We start from the raw sequence: 18,417 nt of genomic DNA, 5'->3' as shown, positions 1-18,417 counted from the left end.
CTCTAGCATGTAAGTTAGACATCCTGGTTGGCAGCCTAAGAACTCATGAATTCAAAGAAGTAGTCAACAAAATTTTCAATATTGTTTTCAATTTGTTTTTGCCAGATGAATGCCCAAATTGGGATACAGATTCTGGTAAAATAGCAAGAGAAATGTTCCTGTCTTCAAGTCATAGAATTCCTAGAAATAACCTAGGGCTCTCCCCCAAATCAGCTTTTCTTCTGAATGTTGTGTGTGAGAAACTTATTAGAATACTCTTGGAAGAATGCACAACCAACAACTTCCTTACAGATGGTCCTCTTTCTGATGAAATATCAACAGAATGTCAACTGTTCAACATACTTCAAAATGTAGAGGATTATTGCAGGGGAACAATGGACTATGGCTTACCAGTTGAAGGATATGACATATCAGACCTTTTGGAAAATCTGGCAGAAATAGATCAAGAATCTATGCTTAGTATTATTTCCCATAGCTTGGTAAAATCCTTAATGGAAAAATTGTCATGCGGTATACAGCAACCTCCCAGAAGTCTACCACTTACAAACAAGCATTTAGCATATAGGACAAGAGAGAGACCTCCTAGTTTCCCAAAAGCAAAAAGGCCAGAATTAAAAGAATCAAGACAGGGTAAAGACTCTGTGAGATTCATGAGTTATGACAGCAAGCCTCTGACAGGACCATTGAATAATCGTAGGGTGATTCATTCCAAAATGCAAACCCCATTTCGTAAGCAATTTTCAGGAAAATTCCCTTCTCTACCTCCTCTTCGAAGACCAGGTAAAAAGGAATTGAATGCAACAGCCTTTCTTAACATGTGATATCCAGGAGGCATGAACACAGGAGTGTACTCTGCCACATTTCTGGAGGAAATAATCGCAGACATTTTTCTTAATCTCACCACCTCAGTGCAGGGCAAAAATGTAAATATCACTGAAGCCCAGCTCAACGAGATGAATACATTAGATGTCAACTCTGTGGTGAATTAGTTTAATAATGCTCAAGTCACTGTTGAAGAAAGGATATGTTTTCCACCAATCTATAAAGAAACTGTTAGTAAGATTGTTGACTCTGCTTATAATGATGTATTGTGGCACTATGCATTTCAAGTTACCTGTGGCAATCATCTGGCACATGCTGCCACGTCAATAGCAGAACAGGTAACTAATGGCATATTGAAAGAGAGTATAGACTACCAACTCCCATTGTGCTCTGTTGGAAAGCTCATGCCTAATTCATATTACCCTCTCAAAGCTGAAAATATACTACAGAAACTTCAGAACAACCTGAGTGAACTTAATTACCAAGGTCAACATTCAACAGGCTATACTACCATCCTAACACACGCATTTTTAGAAGATGTCATCAGAAGACTATTATCTCAGCTCATTCCTCCACCCAGCGACGCTTCATGCTTGGGAAAGAAATACTTAATGACTTCGGATTTTAATGAGATGGCCACCTATATAATAAATAAGGTTTTGTTAGCCATTTCAAAGCATAAGATTTGGCTCAATAAATATGATTGTCAGTATCTATATACAGAAAAAAACCTTCAAAATATGGTGGAGTCTGTTTATAATAATATTTTGCAGATGTCTGGCTTGCTTGCGGCAATACAGAAAAGTATAGAAAGCCAAAGCCCAATAATGGTTGACCGAATGGCCAGTCTTATTATTCAAGAGATTATTGAAAATCATCTTCAACCCTTTTTGTGTGAAGAGGGCTTACCTCATTCAACGACTCCATTGGATGAAATATCAAATATGGTTAAAGAGGTTCTCAGTGAAGTCACAGGGTCACACAGACCCCAGAAGCCATCATCACTAGGTATGGACTTTTATCCTAATGCATTTGTAGAAGAAATTGTTGCCAGACTATTTTCAAAGCTCTTTGATCCAAAATATAACACTGAGTGTGATTTGGATAAAGTGACCCAAAAAATAGTAAACTCAATAAACAACCATTTTAACAAAGCTAAAATCTTCATTCTTCATGATGACCAAGAGCAGCCATTCCCCACTGTAGATACAGACACTGTGGATGAACTTGTCAATTCAGTTTATGAAAATGTTCTCAAACAGCATGGGCTGGCCCCTGAGGCTGATAATAAAGAACTCAAAGACAGTGATATTTTTGTGGAAAACATTACCAATTTAATCATAGCAGCCATTTCTGATTATCTTTTTCACCCACTGTTTTCTGGGGATTTGTCGGCTTCTTCCTATGCTACTTTAACAGCAGAAAACATTATTCAGAACATCTTTTGTGGCATCACTGAACCTACCCAGCCAAGCCAGCATTTATCTCCATATAACATCTTGCAGCCATACACATTTTTAGAAGACATAATCAGAGTATTATTATCTAGAATCTTTCCTTCTTCATCTAACATGGTTCTATACAGTGAAACTCCAAAAGATAGATCAGGAATTAATCGCAGTGAAATCTCTTCAAAGTTAATCAGTGATATTAGGATGAAAATTTCCCAACATGAAATTCGATTTTCAAAAGATGAAGATGAAACCGAATCTGTTTATTCAGAGGATGCTGCTCAGCGTCTCGTTGATTCCACATTCAGAAATATCTTGCAAAACTCTGGGTCTCAAGAAGCAGTTGAGCACGATAACACAAGTAGTGACAATGTTCTTATCGATAGAATAGCAGGTTTTATCATTAAAAATGTCTGTCAACAACATCTTCATCCATTTGTGTATGGGAAGTTGTCATTTCCCTCATCATATGCATACTTTGATAGTATGAGAAGAAGGCAATGTTTTTTTGCCAGTGTTTACTCCTCAGCTTTTTTGGAAGATGTGATCTCTGGGGTTTTAAGCAAAATATTCCACAGGGTATTAGGTATTGTGCAAACAAAATCACTAAGAGATTCAGAAAAAGAACTGTTGGAAACAGCTGAAAAACTCATATATTTGATAACGGAAGAATTCTCAAAAGTTCAAGTTAGCATCCTAGAAAATGCTAAGGAACAACTGTGCTTGCTCCTAGTAGATAAGAGACATAGTGATAAAAATTATTGACACGGCATATAGCAAAGTTTTACAAGAATGTGAACTGGAACCTAATAAAGACCTTCTCAGTGACACCAAGACACTGGCTGAGAGGGTAACTAAAATTATCCTGGCTGAAGTTCTTGATTTCCGAATTCCTCCATATTTCATAGCAAAACTGCCTTTTAAATCATATTCAAAACTCAATGCTGATGTTTTGATAAAGAGAGTTCATTATGCGATCAGTAAATCAAGACTCTGAAGACAGACTTGTACAATATATACCACCATATTATCATATACACATTTGGAAAAAATAGTCACTCGGGTTTTATCTCAGATATGTCCATTGAACTGCAGTGCAGAAGACCCATACCTTTCGCAGTCACACTTCAGTGACACAGTTGTGAGACTGATCGATGAAATCATGTCAATAATTTCTAAACATGCAATATGCATTATTAAAGATGGAAGTGAAAAACAAAATGTGATTTCAGAAAAAGATATCCAGGCTATGGTTGATGCCATTTATAATGACATTTCTCATTCAAATCTATACCAGTCTCTTTGAAAAGATAAAAAAGGCATAAGTAATATACCTGTTACAAAAATAGCGAGTTATATAATAAGGGAAATATTTAACCATCATCTTGAGTCATTCTTATCTGGAGATAAAACTCTTCCTTCAGGTACAGTGGATCAAACTTATCAACAGAGCGCAATAGATCCTAAACAAAGAGAATTATCTTTCATTGTGAATTCGGCCGTCTTTTTGGAGGAAGTAATTTCTGAGCTTTTATGCAAAATCCTTTATGTATTCTCACATAATGTCCTGGCTGCCGAAAACCCATGTAAAGCAAACGCCAATGTTACTGATATTGTTACAAGATTAGTAAAATCAATTGTGCTGGAGTTCACCACATCACAAATTTTAGTTGCAGATCACTTGGATGAAAATCTGTATTTTTCAGAAGGATATAAAGAAATGGTTAAAAAAACTGTCAACATTATTTATGAAAAAATATTAGATGATTATCGATCTCTGGTTCATGTTTATAGAGCTATACAAAATGATGCTGTCAATTTGGGGAAAAATGTATTGTTTACTGTTAGGAGAAATTTATGATTATCAGGTGGAGTCATTAGTTACAGGAGAATTAGCAACTTCTTCCTATTCCTCCCTCCAAGAGGAGAACATCATCAGAAATGTACTTGACACCATCAACGATAGCCATGACTTGCCATCATGCATCACTGTATTGCCTCGTTCCCTTTTAGAAGATACGATTTACAAGCTTCTAGCACATATGTTCCCTTCATCTGAGACTGAAACAGAACCAAATGAGGAAGAGGTGCCACCAGATTATGAGTTTGTGAATAGTGCTTCAAAACTAACTGATGATATCATAACAGAAATTTCTGAACATGAGATTAGACTTGCCAAGGCAGAGGAGCACGTGGAGAGTTGGCAATTAGGGGCAATCGATAACTTCGTTGACTCCATATGTAACAATATTACTTAAAAAATTAAGTTTGAAGATGAAGTACAGAGAGATACATGCAAAAGAGGAGGCTCATTCCTCGGGAGAATAGCTGGTTTCATTATGAAGGTAATTGTGGACCACCATCTGCACCCATATTTATGTGAGGAAGAATCATTTCCCAGTGACTTACCCCAAAATGACCATGTCACTGAACTCTTGAATCCCATGAAAGAAAAAATACAGTCCTTCCCACAGGTTTCTGTATACTCTGCTGCATGTTTGGAAGATGTTGTAATTGACCTTGTTCGCAAATTTTATACTCTACCAAGTATTGCTGAAAATCCTAAGGACGAAGAGATATCAGAAAGAGATATCATGGGCCTAGCTATAAAATTTGCAAATGCCCTGATAGGGAAATTTAGGAAAAGTGAAATTAAAGTTCTAGCAAATGCTGAAAAAATGTTTTCATTTCCACCGATAGATAAAGAGACAAGTCGATAAAGTATCTGATTCTGTGTATGATGAGGTCATAGACATATATGGATCTAAAAATGTTCAGAAACATGATAGAAGTAACATTGTTATAGAGATGATTGCTGTTTTGGCCAAGAAGGCAATCTCTGCTTTCCAGATTCAACCACTTTTTTCGGGAAGCTGGTCTTCCACCTTCTTTTCATTTCTAGATGTGGATAGCATCATCCAAAGAGTTCAACACCTACCATATAAAACCTTTACAAAGATAAACAGAAGCTTGAAGGAGAACCCAGTTTCTTCACTAGAACAATTATCTACACTTATTCCTCTAACCTCAGACCTGAAAGACAAAATGGACACTTTGGAAATAGATGGAAGAGCACTTAATGGAAAAGAGAACTTCAAAAAGGAGAAGACACCAATGAAAACAGGCAGCATCCAGAAGCCAGTATGTACCAATATACATAGCATTATGAAGAGCGAAGTAACTACCCTAGCATCAGGGTCAGTTGGAGGTGTGCCAAAGAAAAAGAAAGAGGATGAAAAGAAAAAGGAAAGTTCAACTGGAAAAGATAATGAGAAGGTATCAAAACTCACTTCAACAACAACCAGTGTGAAAAGTAAAGATACTCAGGAGCCAGATTTGGGTACAGCACTTACAAAGAATGAAATCAAGAAGAAAGACCGTTTGGCTAGAAGAGATGAGAAAGGGCAAGGTGATGAGGTGTACCAAAATCTTTCACCAGCTATCGATGATACAAAAAAACAACGTTGTCCTGGAACCAGATTTTAAAATAGATGGTAAAAAGAAGAGTGACAGGAAAAAAGAAATTTCATTAGGAAAAGGGGATAGACCTTTTGAATTACCATCTCTGAAATTCAAGGTGAGATATAGAGAGATCCAAAAGAAGAGAAGAGATTCCCCAGCTTACGCAGTTACAGATGACAAACAGATCTTGCATTCTAAACATGCCCAAAATGTCACTGGAATCATTTACAGAAATGTTTTAGAAATATCTTCTTTCCAAGGACCAGTGGATGACTCAAAATCCCCAAATCCTCTAGGTGATAAAGCAGCATATGTAACTCAAGCGGATGGCAAGGATTTTGCACAACCTGCTTCAATGAATTCAGCTAAACAGAATGTTCCTGCAAAAGAGGAAGAGAATGAGAAAAGTAAAGATAAAGAGATTAAAAGTACACCTAGTAAATGGGACAATCCTCAGAACCCACCAGAAAATAAACCCGGGATTTTCCCTGCTAACTTTTTAGAAGATGTTATCTCTGAAATAGTTAACAAATTGATTTTTTCTTCCTCATCGGATACAGATGATGCATGTCAAAATGTAAGCAAAGGTGTAAATCAAGCTGAGCTCTATGACACGGCTATGAAACTGATTGATTCCCTGTTAAAGGAGTTTTCAGATGCTCAAATTAAAGTATTAAACCCAGATCAAGGAAGTAGGTTCCTACCATCTGAAGATAACATTTCATCAGTTCATAAAGTACCTCTCAGGCAAAAAGAACTGTCTGTGGAAAAAAGACCTCCCAAGAAAATGATAATTATGGATAATATACCACCCATGCATAACACGGCACCTGCAACTAAAATACCTTCTTCAGATCAGGCACCTTTTATGGCTAAAATACCATCAATCAATAAAATGTTGGTCAATAAGATTGTTCACCCCTCTATATGCAATATTTTGCAGGAATATAGATCTCAAGACTCCATTTGCGAGGACATAAAGAGTAATGTTGAAAAATTAGCAAGAAGGCTAGCTAATGCAGTAATAGAAGAAATTTTTCAGCATCAGCTAAACTTGCTACTTTATGATGAGACTCCAGATTCAGTATGTTTGCTTCTAGAATCTAAGGAGGTTATGATAAAGGTCCATAAGGTGGCCCAAACAGCTTGCAAAGAATGTTAGACATCATCGCCATATACCATAATGCTGCTTTATGAATTTTTAGAAAGGATAATTTCTTCTCTTCTATCAAAAATTTTCTCAGCAGTAGCCAACGCTAAAACAGAAATATCTGAGGATAATTTGTACACAGAATTGGATTTCCTTCAAATGAAATTAGCAAGTATAGTTATAACAGAGATCTCCAAAGATGAAGATATGATTATACAGTATGTAGAATCTTTACATCCTAATGATGATGAAATTATTCAATTAGTGGTTCAGACTATTTATAATAACCTTTTGCAACAATTTGGATCTCAAGAGAGCATACAGAAGTGTGTCAGCAGTGGTTGCAAAATCCTTTCAGAAGGCATAGTTAATTTAGTTGTACAAGAAGTGACCAGAAATCAGTTACAGAACTATTTTTCTGGAGAACTAACGCCACTTCAGTGTACAGAAGTTGACAGTGTTGTTGAAAATATCCTTAAAGATGTTATCCAAACCACTGAAATTCCCTAGCCTCAGCCATCACAGGCTTACAAACTGCCTTTTAACATAACAGAAGAAATTGCTATAAATTTTTTGTCAAAGCTTCTATTTAAGTTTCCAAAAGCGGATAAGGAACAAAACAATTCTCTAAATGCTGAAATGCAAAAAATAAGCTCAAAAATCTTAAATTCATTCCAAGAATATATCTCTAAAAGTCAGATTACAGTAGTACCAGAGGTCAAAGAATCATCCACTGTATCTTTAGCAGACAGTGCGACTATTGAAAAAGTAGTTACTTCTGTTTATAACACTGTTTTAAAGCACTCTGGCTCCCATATTTCAGTGTATAAAGATTTAATGGGTAAGAGCAATGTCCTCTCTGATATAATAGGATTTTTAATGGTGAAGGAAATTTCCAATTCAGAATTTCATCCTCAAGTAGAGGAAGAAACATCAAGTTCAGAGTTAGCTTTGGAAGCTGTCAAAATTATGGAAAAGGTGGTTAAGATTATTGATGATCTTAAGTCAAAGAAAAAACCTTCATCCAAAAAAGAGGCTGTATTAGATGCCAGGTTTTTAGAGGAAACACTTGCCTTGTTCTTGGCTAAACTTGTAAAGTTGCCAAGTGCCTCAAGCAAAGATCTTAAAAACTTATCAAAGCCTGAGTTAAATAAAATTGCATCTCAATTGACAAAATCCGTGACAACTGAAATTTCCAGAAAAAACATTAGTATTGTAGCTGCTAATCCTGAAGAAAAATTTTTAAATCCAGAAACTATAGAAATTATTTCTCAGATGGTCGATTCTGTTTATAATCATGTACTACAACAATCTGGAACACATGAAGAACTTTATCATGACATGAAAGGTACAAACCACATCTTTCCTAAAGAGGTGGCTTCTTTAATAATCAGGAAAGTTTCCAATTGTCCAATAGAAACAATTAGCCCAGAAGATTCACATGCTAATCTCTTTGGCGATCTGGATGTTGGTCGAATTGTTGAAAAGGCGCATGAGCATGCTGTCAAAATGGAACCTGAGCTAGAGCAAAAAGGGTTAGATCAAGGTTTAAGGCCCTCCCAGAGTCTGCCATTAACCCCACCAAAGAGCCCAGGTAGGCTCCAGTGTTGGGTTGCCTCAGGCAAAACAACCAACAGGGAGGGAACCCAGCCCCACCCATCAACAGTCAAGTGGATTAAAGTTTTACTGAGCTCTGACCGCCACAGCAACAGTCAGCTCTACTCACCAACAGAGCCTCCAATCAAGCCTCTTAGATAGCCTCAACCACCAGAGGGCAGACAGCAGAAGCAAGAAAAACCACAATCCTGCAGCCTGTGGACCAAAAAACACAGTTACAGAAAGAAAGACAAGATGAAAAGGCAGAGGGCTATGTACCAGATGAAGGAACAAGATAAAACCCCAGAAAAACAACTAAATGAAGTGGAGCTAGGCAACCTTCCAGAAAAAGAATTCAGAATAATGATAGTGAAGATGATCCAGGACCTCGGAATAAGAATGGAGGCAAAGATTGAGAAGATGCAAGAAATGATTAACAAAGACCTAGAAGAATTAAAGAACAAACAAACAGAGATGACCAATACAATAACTGAAATGAAAACTACACTAGAAGGAATCAATAGCAGAATAACTGAGGCAGAAGAACCGATAAGTGACCTGGAAGACAGAATGGTGGAATTCACTGCTGCGGAACAGACTAAAGAAAAAAGAATGAAAAGAAATGAAGACAGCCTAAGAGACCACTGGGACAACATTAAACGCAACAACATTCGCATTATAGGGGTCCCAGAAGGAGAAGAGAGAGAGAAAGGACCAGAGAAAATATTTGAAGAGATTATAGTCGAAAACTTCCCTAACATGGGAAAGGAAATAGCCACCCAAGTCCAGGAAGTGCAGAGAGTCCCAGGCAGGATAAACCCAAGGAGAAACACGCCGAGACACATAGTAATCAAAGTGGCAAAAATTAAAGACAAAGAAAAATTATTGAAAGCAGCAAGGGAAAAACGACAAATAACATACAAGGGAATTCCCATAAGGTTAACAGCTGATTTCTCAGCAGAAACTCTACAAGCCAGAAGGGACTGGGAAGATATATTTAAAGTGATGAAAGGTAAGAAGCTACAACCAAGATTATGCTACCTGGCAAGGATCTCATTCAGATTTGATGGAGAAATCAAAAGCTTTACAGACAAGCAGAAGCTAAGAGAATTCAGCACCACCAAACCAGCTCTACAACAAATGCTAAAGGAACTTCTCTAAGTGGGAAACACAAGAGAAGAAAAGGACCTACAAAAACAAACCCAAAACAATTAAGAAAATGGTCACAGGAACATACATATCGATAATTACCTTAAACGTGAATGGATTAAATGTCCCAACCAAAAGACATAGACTGGCTGAATGGATACAAAAACAAGACCCATATATATGCTGTCTACAAGAGACCCACTTTAGACCTAGGGACACATACAGACTGAAAGTGAGGGGATGGAAAAAGATATTCCATGCAAATGGAAATCAAAAGAAAGCTGGAGTAGCAATACTCATATCAGATAAAATAGACATTAAAATAAAGAATGTTACAAGAGACAAGGAAGGACACTATATAATGATCAAGGGATCAATCCAAGAAGAAGATATAACAATTATAAATATATATGCACCCAACATAGGAGCACCTCAATACATAAGGCAACTGCTAACAGCTATAAAAGAGGAAATTGACAGTAACACAATCATAGTGGGGGACTTTTAACACCTCACTTACACCAATGGACAGATCATCCAAAATGAAAATAAATAAGGAAACAGAAGCTTTAAATGACACAATAGACCAGATAGATTTAATTGATATATATAGGACATTCCATCCAAAAACAGCAGATTACACGTTCTTCTCAAGTGCGCACGGAACATTCTCCAGGATAGATCACATCTTGGGTCACAAATCAAGCCTCAGTAAATTTAAGAAAATTGAAATCATATCAAGCATCTTTTCTGACCACAACGCTATGAGATTAGAAATGAATTACAGGGAAAAAAACGTAAAAAAGACAAACACATGGAGGCTAAACAATACGTTACTAAATACCGTTCAAGAGATCACTGAAGAAATCAAAGAGGAAATCAAAAAATACCTAGAGACAAATGACAATGAAAACACGACGACCCAAAACCTATGGGATGCAGCAAAAGCAGTTCTAAGAGGGAAGTTTATAGCTATACAAGCCTACCTAAAGAAACAAGAAACATCTCAAGTAAACAATCTAACCTTACACCTAAAGAAACTAGAGAAAGAAGAACAAACAAAACCCAAAGTTAGCAGAAGGAAAGAAATCATAAAGATCAGAGCAGAAATAAATGAAATAGAAACAAAGAAAACAATAGCAAAGATCAATAAAACTAAAAGTTGGTTCTTTGAGAAGATAAATAAAATTGATAAACCATTAGCCAGACTCATCAAGAAAAAGAGGGAGAGGACTCAAATCAATACAATCAGAAATGAAAAAGGAGAAGTTACAACAGACACCACAGAAATACAAAGCATCCTAAGAGACTACTACAAGCAACTTTATGCCAATAAAATGGACAACCTGGAAGAAATGGACAAATTTTTAGAAAGGTATAACCTTCCAAGACTGAACCAGCAAGAAACAGAAAATATGAACAGACCAATCACAAGTAATGAAATTGAAACTGTGATTAAAAATCTTCCAACAAACAAAAGTCCAGGACCAGATGGCTTCACAGGTGAATTCTATCAAACATTTAGAGAAGAGCTAACACCTATCCTTCTCAAACTCTTCCAAAAAATTGCAGAGGAAGGAACACTCCCAAACTCATTCTATGAGGCCACCATCACCCTGATACCAAAACCAGACAAAGACACTACAAAAAAAGAAATTTACAGACCAATATCACTGATGAATATAGATGCAAAAATCCTCAACAAAATACTAGCAAACAGAATCCAACAACACATTGGAAGGATCATACACCACGATCAAGTGGGATTTATCCCAGGGATGCAAGGATTCTTTAATATACGCAAATCAATCAATGTGATACACCATATTAGCAAACTGAAGAATAAAAACCATATGATCATCTCAATAGATGCAGAAAAAGCTTTTGACAAAATTCAACACCCATTTATGATAAAAACTCTCCAGAAAGTGGGCATAGAGGGAACCTACCTCAACATAATAAAGGCCATATACGACAAACCCACAGCAAACATCATTCTCAATGGGGAAAAACTGAAAGCCTTTCCTCTAAGATCAGGAACGAGACAAGGATGTCCACTCTCACCACTATTATTCAACATAGTTCTGGAAGTCCTAGCCACGGCAATCAGAGAAGAAAAAGAAATAAAAGGAATACAAATTGGAAAAGAAGAAGTAAAACTGTCACTGTTTGCGGATGACATGATACTATACATAGAGAATCCTAAAACTGCCACCAGAAAACTGCTAGAGCTAATTAATGAATATGGTAAAGTTGCAGGATACAAAATTAATGCACAGAACTCTCTTGCATTCCTATACACTAATGATGAAAAATCTGAAAGAAAAATTATGGAAACACTCCCATTTACCATTGCAACAAAAAGAATAAAATACCTAGGAATAAACCTACCTAGGGAGACAAAAGACCTGTATGCAGAAAACTATAAGACACTGATGAAAGAAATTGAAGATGATACCAACAGATGGAGAGATATACCATGTTCTTCGATTGGAAGAATCAACATTGTGAAAATGACTATACTACCCAAAGCAATCTACAGATTCAATGCAATCCCTATCAAATTACCAGTGGCATTTTTTACGGAGCTAGAACAAATCATCTTAAAATTTGTATGGAGACACAAAAGATCCCGAATAGCCAAAGCAGTCTTGAGGGAAAAAAATGGAGCTGGAGGAATCAGACTCCCTGACTTCAGACTATACTACAAAGCTACAGTAATCAAGACAATATGGTACTGGCACAAAAACAGAAACATAGATCAATGGAACAAGATAGAAAGCCCAGAGATTAACCCACGCACCTATGGTCAAGTAATCTATGAGAAAGGAGGCAAAGATATACAATGGAGAAAAGACAGTCTCTTCAATAAGTGGTGCTAGGAAAACTGGACAGCTATATGTAAAAGAATGAAATTAGAATACTCCCTAACACCATACACAAAAATAAACTCAAAATGGATTAGAGACCTAAATATAAGACTGGACACTATAAAACTCATAGAGGGAAACATAGGAAGAACACTCTTTGACATAAATCACAGCAAGATCCTTTTGATCCACCTCCTAGAGTAATGGAAATAAAAACAAAAATAAACAAATGGGACCTAATGAAACTTCAAAGCTTTTGCACAGCAAAGGAAACCATAAACAAGACGAAAAGACAACCCTCAGAATGGGAGAAAATATTTGCAAACGAATCAACGGACAAAGGATTAATCTCCAAAATATATAAACAGCTCATTCAGCTCAATATTAAAGAAACAAACACCCCAATCCAAAAATGGGCAGAAGACCTAAATAGACATTTCTCCAAAGAAGACATACAGATGGCCTACAGACACATGAAAGAATGCTCAACATCATTAATCATTAGAGAAATGCAAATCAAAACTACAATGAGATATCATCTCACACCGGTCAGAATGGCCATCATCAAAAAATCTAGAAACAATAAATGCTGGAGAGGGTGTGGAGGAAAGGGAACACTCTTGCACTGTTGGTGGGAATGTAAATTGATACAGCCACTATGGAGAACAGTATGGAGGTTCCTTAAAAAACTACAAATAGAACTACCATACGACCCAGCAATCCCACTACTGGGCATATACCCTGAGAAAACCATAGGTCAAAAAGAGTCATGTACCAAAATGTTCAGTGCAGCTCTATTTACAATAGCCAGGACATGGAAGCAACCTAAATGTCCATCGACAGATGAATGGATAAAGAAGATGTGGCACATATATACAATGGAATATTACTCAGCCATAAAAAGAAATGAAATGGAGGTATTTGTAATGAGGTGGATGGAGTTAGAGTCTGTCATACAGAGTGAAGTAAGTCAGAAAGAGAAAAACAAATACAGTATGCTAACACATATATACGGAATCTAAGGGAAAAAAAAAAAAAGGCCATGAAGAACCTAGTGGCAAGACGGAAATAAAGACACAGACCTACTAGAGAATGGACTTGAGGATATGGGGAGGGGGTGGGGTGAGATGTGACAGGGTAAGAGAGTGTCATGGACATATATACACTACCAAATGTAAAATAGATAGCTAGTGGGAAGCAGCCGCATAGCACAGGGAGATCGGCTCGGTGCTTTGTGACCACCTAGAGGGGTGGGATAGGGAGGGTGGGAGGGAGGGAGATGCAAGAGGGAAGAGATATGGGGACATATGTATATGTATAGCTGATTCACTTTGTTATAAAGCAGAAGCTAACACACTATTGTAAGGCAATTATACTTCAATAAAGATGTTTAAAAAAAAAAAAAAGAAATAACTAATTTTCTTGTCAACTGCATTATTATGAACTTTCATCAAATCTTTAACTGTGGTCATTTTTATGTCTTTTGTCATTTACAGACAGTTCTGGGTGTACTCTGATGCTTTTGCAAATATGTTCCTATAAAAGGGTTTCATCTTCAAGAAATTCATGGAAAAGACTCTGACAAGTACAGGTTTCTGGTAACTGACTGTACTGCTGAACTGAATGAATAAGCATTTTCAGAACTCTAATGAAAAACTGATGAACTCATAAAAGTGCTAACAAAAGATCAAGATGAAAAAAAAAATTAATTACATGGGACTGAGTGAACTGATGAGGATGAGTATAATTTTTGTGACTTTCTATCTGAATTAAAAAAAAATCTCACAAGGTCTCAGAGGCAAAGAATATACTAATCAATTTTCACTGCAAAGTAAAGGAGCTGTTACAGTGGAGGATTACTGGACTGAATGTCAATATTATGACATAGTATCAGTGGGTTTCATGTTTGGTAATTGCAATCATTGTTGCTTTTGTTGTGGTCATCCATGTACAATGCTTGGTGTCAGTCTATTTATCTCTTGTAAAAATAAAATACAGTGCGTGTGTGTGGAAAAAAAAAAAACTTACAAAAGGTACAGTGCAAAGTAAGGCTCTTTCCCTCTCCTCTCCCAGCTGCTACCTAGTTCTCCTCTCCAGAAGCAATTTCTATTACCAATGGACCGAGTACCCTCCTCAAGATAGTCTATGGATAACAAGTGTATTATCAGATGACTTTAGAAAGAAGTCTAATTGAACATCCTCCCTCAAAAAGGCAGAAAACAGAGAGAGGAAGAGAGAGAGGGAGGTGAGAATGGAAGGAGAGAGAGAATGCGCACATGCTATCTGACAGCTACTATGCCCTGATGTCACTGCTTGGGTCTGTTTCAATGGCTGCATTTGTAGCTTCAAATAAAGTCAGTCCTCATTTTTTAAAATGCTCTTTTGTCTAATGAACTAAATGTCAAAAGGTGAGCAGCAGAGTGGTAGGAAAGGCACCTACCATAGCTGTTCAAAGCCTGCTGGCCAAAATACATTAAGAATGTATGCGCTTGCAGCTCAATATCAAAAAAACAAACAACCCAATCCAAAAATGGGCAGAAGACCTAAACAGACATTTCTCCAAAGAAGATATACAGATTGCCAACAAACACATGAAAGAATGCTCAATATCATTAATCATTACAGAAATGCAAATCAAAACTACAATGAGATATCATCTCACAGCGGTCAGAATGGCCATCATCCAAAAATCTGCAAACAATAAATGCTGGAGAGGGTGTGGAGGAAAGGGAACCCTCTTGCACTGTTGGTGGGAATGTAAATTCATTCAGCCACTATGGAGAGCAGTATGGAGGTTCCTTAAAAAACTAAAAATAGAACTACCATATGACCCAGCAGTCCCACTACTGGGCATATACCCTGAGAAAACCATAATTCAAAAAGAGTCACGTACCACAATGTTCTTTGCAGCTCTATTTACAATAGCCAGGACATGAAAGCAACCTAAGTGTCCATCAACAGATGAATGGATAAAGAAGATGTGGCACATATATACAATGGAATATTACTCAGCCATAAAAAGAAACGAAATTGAGTTATTTGTAGTGAGGAGGATGGACCTAGAGTCTGTCATACAGAGTGAAGTAAGTCAGAAAGAGAAAAACAAATACTGTATACTAACCCATATATATGGAATCTAAAAAAAAAAAATGGTCATGAAGAACCTAGGGGCAAGACGGGAATAAAGACGCAGACCTACTAGACAATGGACTTGAGGATATGGGGAGGGGGAAGAGTAAGCTGGGACAAAGTGAGAGAGTGGCATGGACATATATACACTACCAAACGTAAAACAGATAGCTAGTGGGAAGCAGCCGCATAGCACAGAGAGATCGGCTCGGTGCTTTGTGACCACCTAGAGGGGTGGGATAGGGAGGGTGGGAGGGAGGGAGATGCAAGAGGGAAGAGATATGGGAACATATGTATACGTATAACTGATTCACTTTGTTATAAAGCAGAAACTAACACACCATTGTAAAGCAATTATACTCCAATAAAGATGTTAAAAAATAATAATAATAAAATAAAATAAACCAAAAAAAAAAGAAAATAGGGTAGGAATAAGGCCTACAGAAACAGTGGAAATGGCTGGACAGTGTTAAGTTGTACTGATGCCCTGCAGCAGGGTAGTGAGAAATGGATGAGAGTTAGTAAGTAGCTAAAGGCTAAGTGTGAGAGCCAGAGGGCCTCTGTGGAGCTTCCAAAAAGGTCCTTAGTTCCTGCAGTGGAGGAGTGGACACAGCAGAGCAACAAAGAGGCCATAAGAGTTGCAGAACTCCAGGGAGATTAAATACTCAATATTTAACATGTGGCAGGTCTGCTTTGCTGCAGTCAGGGCCACATGACTTCATGTGGTTGTTAAACCCTGAGGCCCTGAAGCACGGGGTAGGAACATCTGGCCAGACATCCCTGAAAGTGTTGGCTCTGCAGACACCCCCACCCAACCCTCAGTTTGCAGAGGGAACCACTCTTCCCAAATAAGAGCTAGCATACCCCATGCTGGAAGATGCTACAGCAGCTGCTCCCCCCACCAGGCAATCGGTCCCACCCCCTCCCCCAAGGAGCTGTGTCCAGCCTCTCTCCTGGTTATCAAACTGATAACTAGGATTAAATTCCAGCTTTACCTGGCTGGGGAAGTACCGGGCCTAATAAAGGAGAGAGTATACACCAAAAAGCTGCAAGAATTAACTGGCAGGTACTGACAGGAACCAAGGAAACACTGGGTTTGCCTTTCAAGGGTGCTGTATCAAGAAGGCCAGAAAAGCAAGAATTCAGACTTGGGAGCACTTTCTCAGTATACAGGATTTAACCCCCTCCCTGGCAAGGACTGCTGGGGGTGAGCAGTCTCTACTAAGGTGGCTCTTAGAGGACTGGAGAAAGTGCTGGCCACCACTAAGCAAAGTAGAAACACCTGAGCTGTCCTGGCAAGGGACCAAAGAAGGAATGAAAAGGCCTAGGTGGGGAGGTATGCTGGAGTGGAGAGATTACATGAGGTCAAAAACCTCACCAGAGGGTAGTGTTCCACAGGGGGGCCCAGAAGACATCCCATTCACCGAGGCCATCAGGAACACACTGGTGAAAGGGGCACCAGCATCACTAGGTTCAGAGGTGGCCTCCTCTGCAGGCCAGGGATGGCAGTAAGAGACCATCACAGAGCTGCAGCCCCAGAGTAAGGCACCCAGGTAGAGGTGCTTATCCACCAGAAGCCAGGAGGCCACAAATACCAAAATGAACCACACGGTCTGAAGGGCAGCCAAGGGGGCTTTACCCAAAGGGACTCGTGGAGATGGCACGAATGGACCATGGTGTCCCTAGAAGCAATACAGAGAGCCAACAAGGGTATCACTCAAGATCTACAAGCTGAAAAAGACAAGAGTGGAGAAACAGGGGATTGAGGGAGGTTCCTCAGGCAAAGTGTGAAGATTTCTGCATCACATGTTAACACCCATCAGAAAACATCTATCACAGAAGAGGCACTGAACCACCAAGCAGATACAATGACTCAGCCAGGTGCAGGGGCCTTCATCAGTTACCACACAACTGGCATGATGGACACATAAGACGAGGGGCCACAATGGCTGATGGAGGCCCAACAGCAAGGATTCCTGCTTACCAAGGCTCATCTAGCGGGACTCCTCTGACAGGTGTCTTTGGCTCAAGGGCTCACCACTGGTCTTGCTGAAATATTCTTAGAACTCCACAGCAGTGTAGAACTTTTCCTACACAACTTCCTTCATTCCTTCCCTTTCTTCTCCAAGAAGTTAGACCTACATCATTGTCTGACAGCTTTCCCAGACTCCTCCAGCTCCCTCTCCATTTTCCTTCATGGGCATCCCAACCCCAAAATTTCTTGCACATCTAATCTAGGACCCATACTAACACACCACGTAACCTAACTTAGTGCATTCACTATTAAAGCTCTAGTCCTCTGTTTTACAGGGTCACAAATTCCACTTTAATAATTCAGCAGGGGTATTAAGGGCCTGTGAACTACTTCTTATCAAACTCATAAGGGACTGACTGATAAAAAAGAATCTCAAAATGAGAAAGAACTACCAAGCAGATCAGCTAGATACACAATGGAGCCGACAAAATGTTCCCATCTCATCAAGAGCAGCTACTCGAAAAGCAGACTAAGCCCAGAAGCAGTCTGGTATGTCTTTTAATGAAAAGGGAGCTGGCTAGCCAAAAGGTGGAAACAACCCACATGTCCATCCACTCAGGAATGGGTAAACAAAATCTGGAATATCCATACAATGGGACATTATCCATAAAAAGGAATGAAGTACTGATACAATATGGATGAACCTCAAAAACATGATACTAAGTGAAAGGCACCAAACACAAAAGGTCACATGTTACATGATTCCACTTATATGAAATGTCCAGAATAGGTAAATCTATAGAAATGGAAAGC

At 38.3% G+C, this 18,417-nt stretch overlaps 1 protein-coding gene across 1 annotated transcript in view; it reads left to right on the top strand.

The window, feature by feature from the left end:
* Positions 1-16,809, top strand: part of LOC137756427 (fibrous sheath-interacting protein 2-like) — a 72,515-nt gene extending 55,706 nt beyond the window's left edge. The window contains 6 exon segments of the mRNA XM_068532687.1: positions 2-3,011; positions 3,013-4,097; positions 4,099-4,984; positions 4,986-5,737; positions 5,739-8,479; positions 16,619-16,809. Coding sequence (XP_068388788.1) covers positions 2-3,011; positions 3,013-4,097; positions 4,099-4,984; positions 4,986-5,737; positions 5,739-8,479; positions 16,619-16,809 — 8,665 coding nt within the window.
* The last annotated feature ends 1,608 nt before the right edge of the window (positions 16,810-18,417 follow it).

This window comes from Eschrichtius robustus, chromosome X, assembly GCF_028021215.1.
Source record: "Eschrichtius robustus isolate mEscRob2 chromosome X, mEscRob2.pri, whole genome shotgun sequence".
Lineage (NCBI taxonomy): Eukaryota > Metazoa > Chordata > Mammalia > Artiodactyla > Eschrichtiidae > Eschrichtius > Eschrichtius robustus.
Note: the sequence above shows the minus strand (reverse complement) of the source record. Positions and strands in the feature narration are given on the sequence as shown.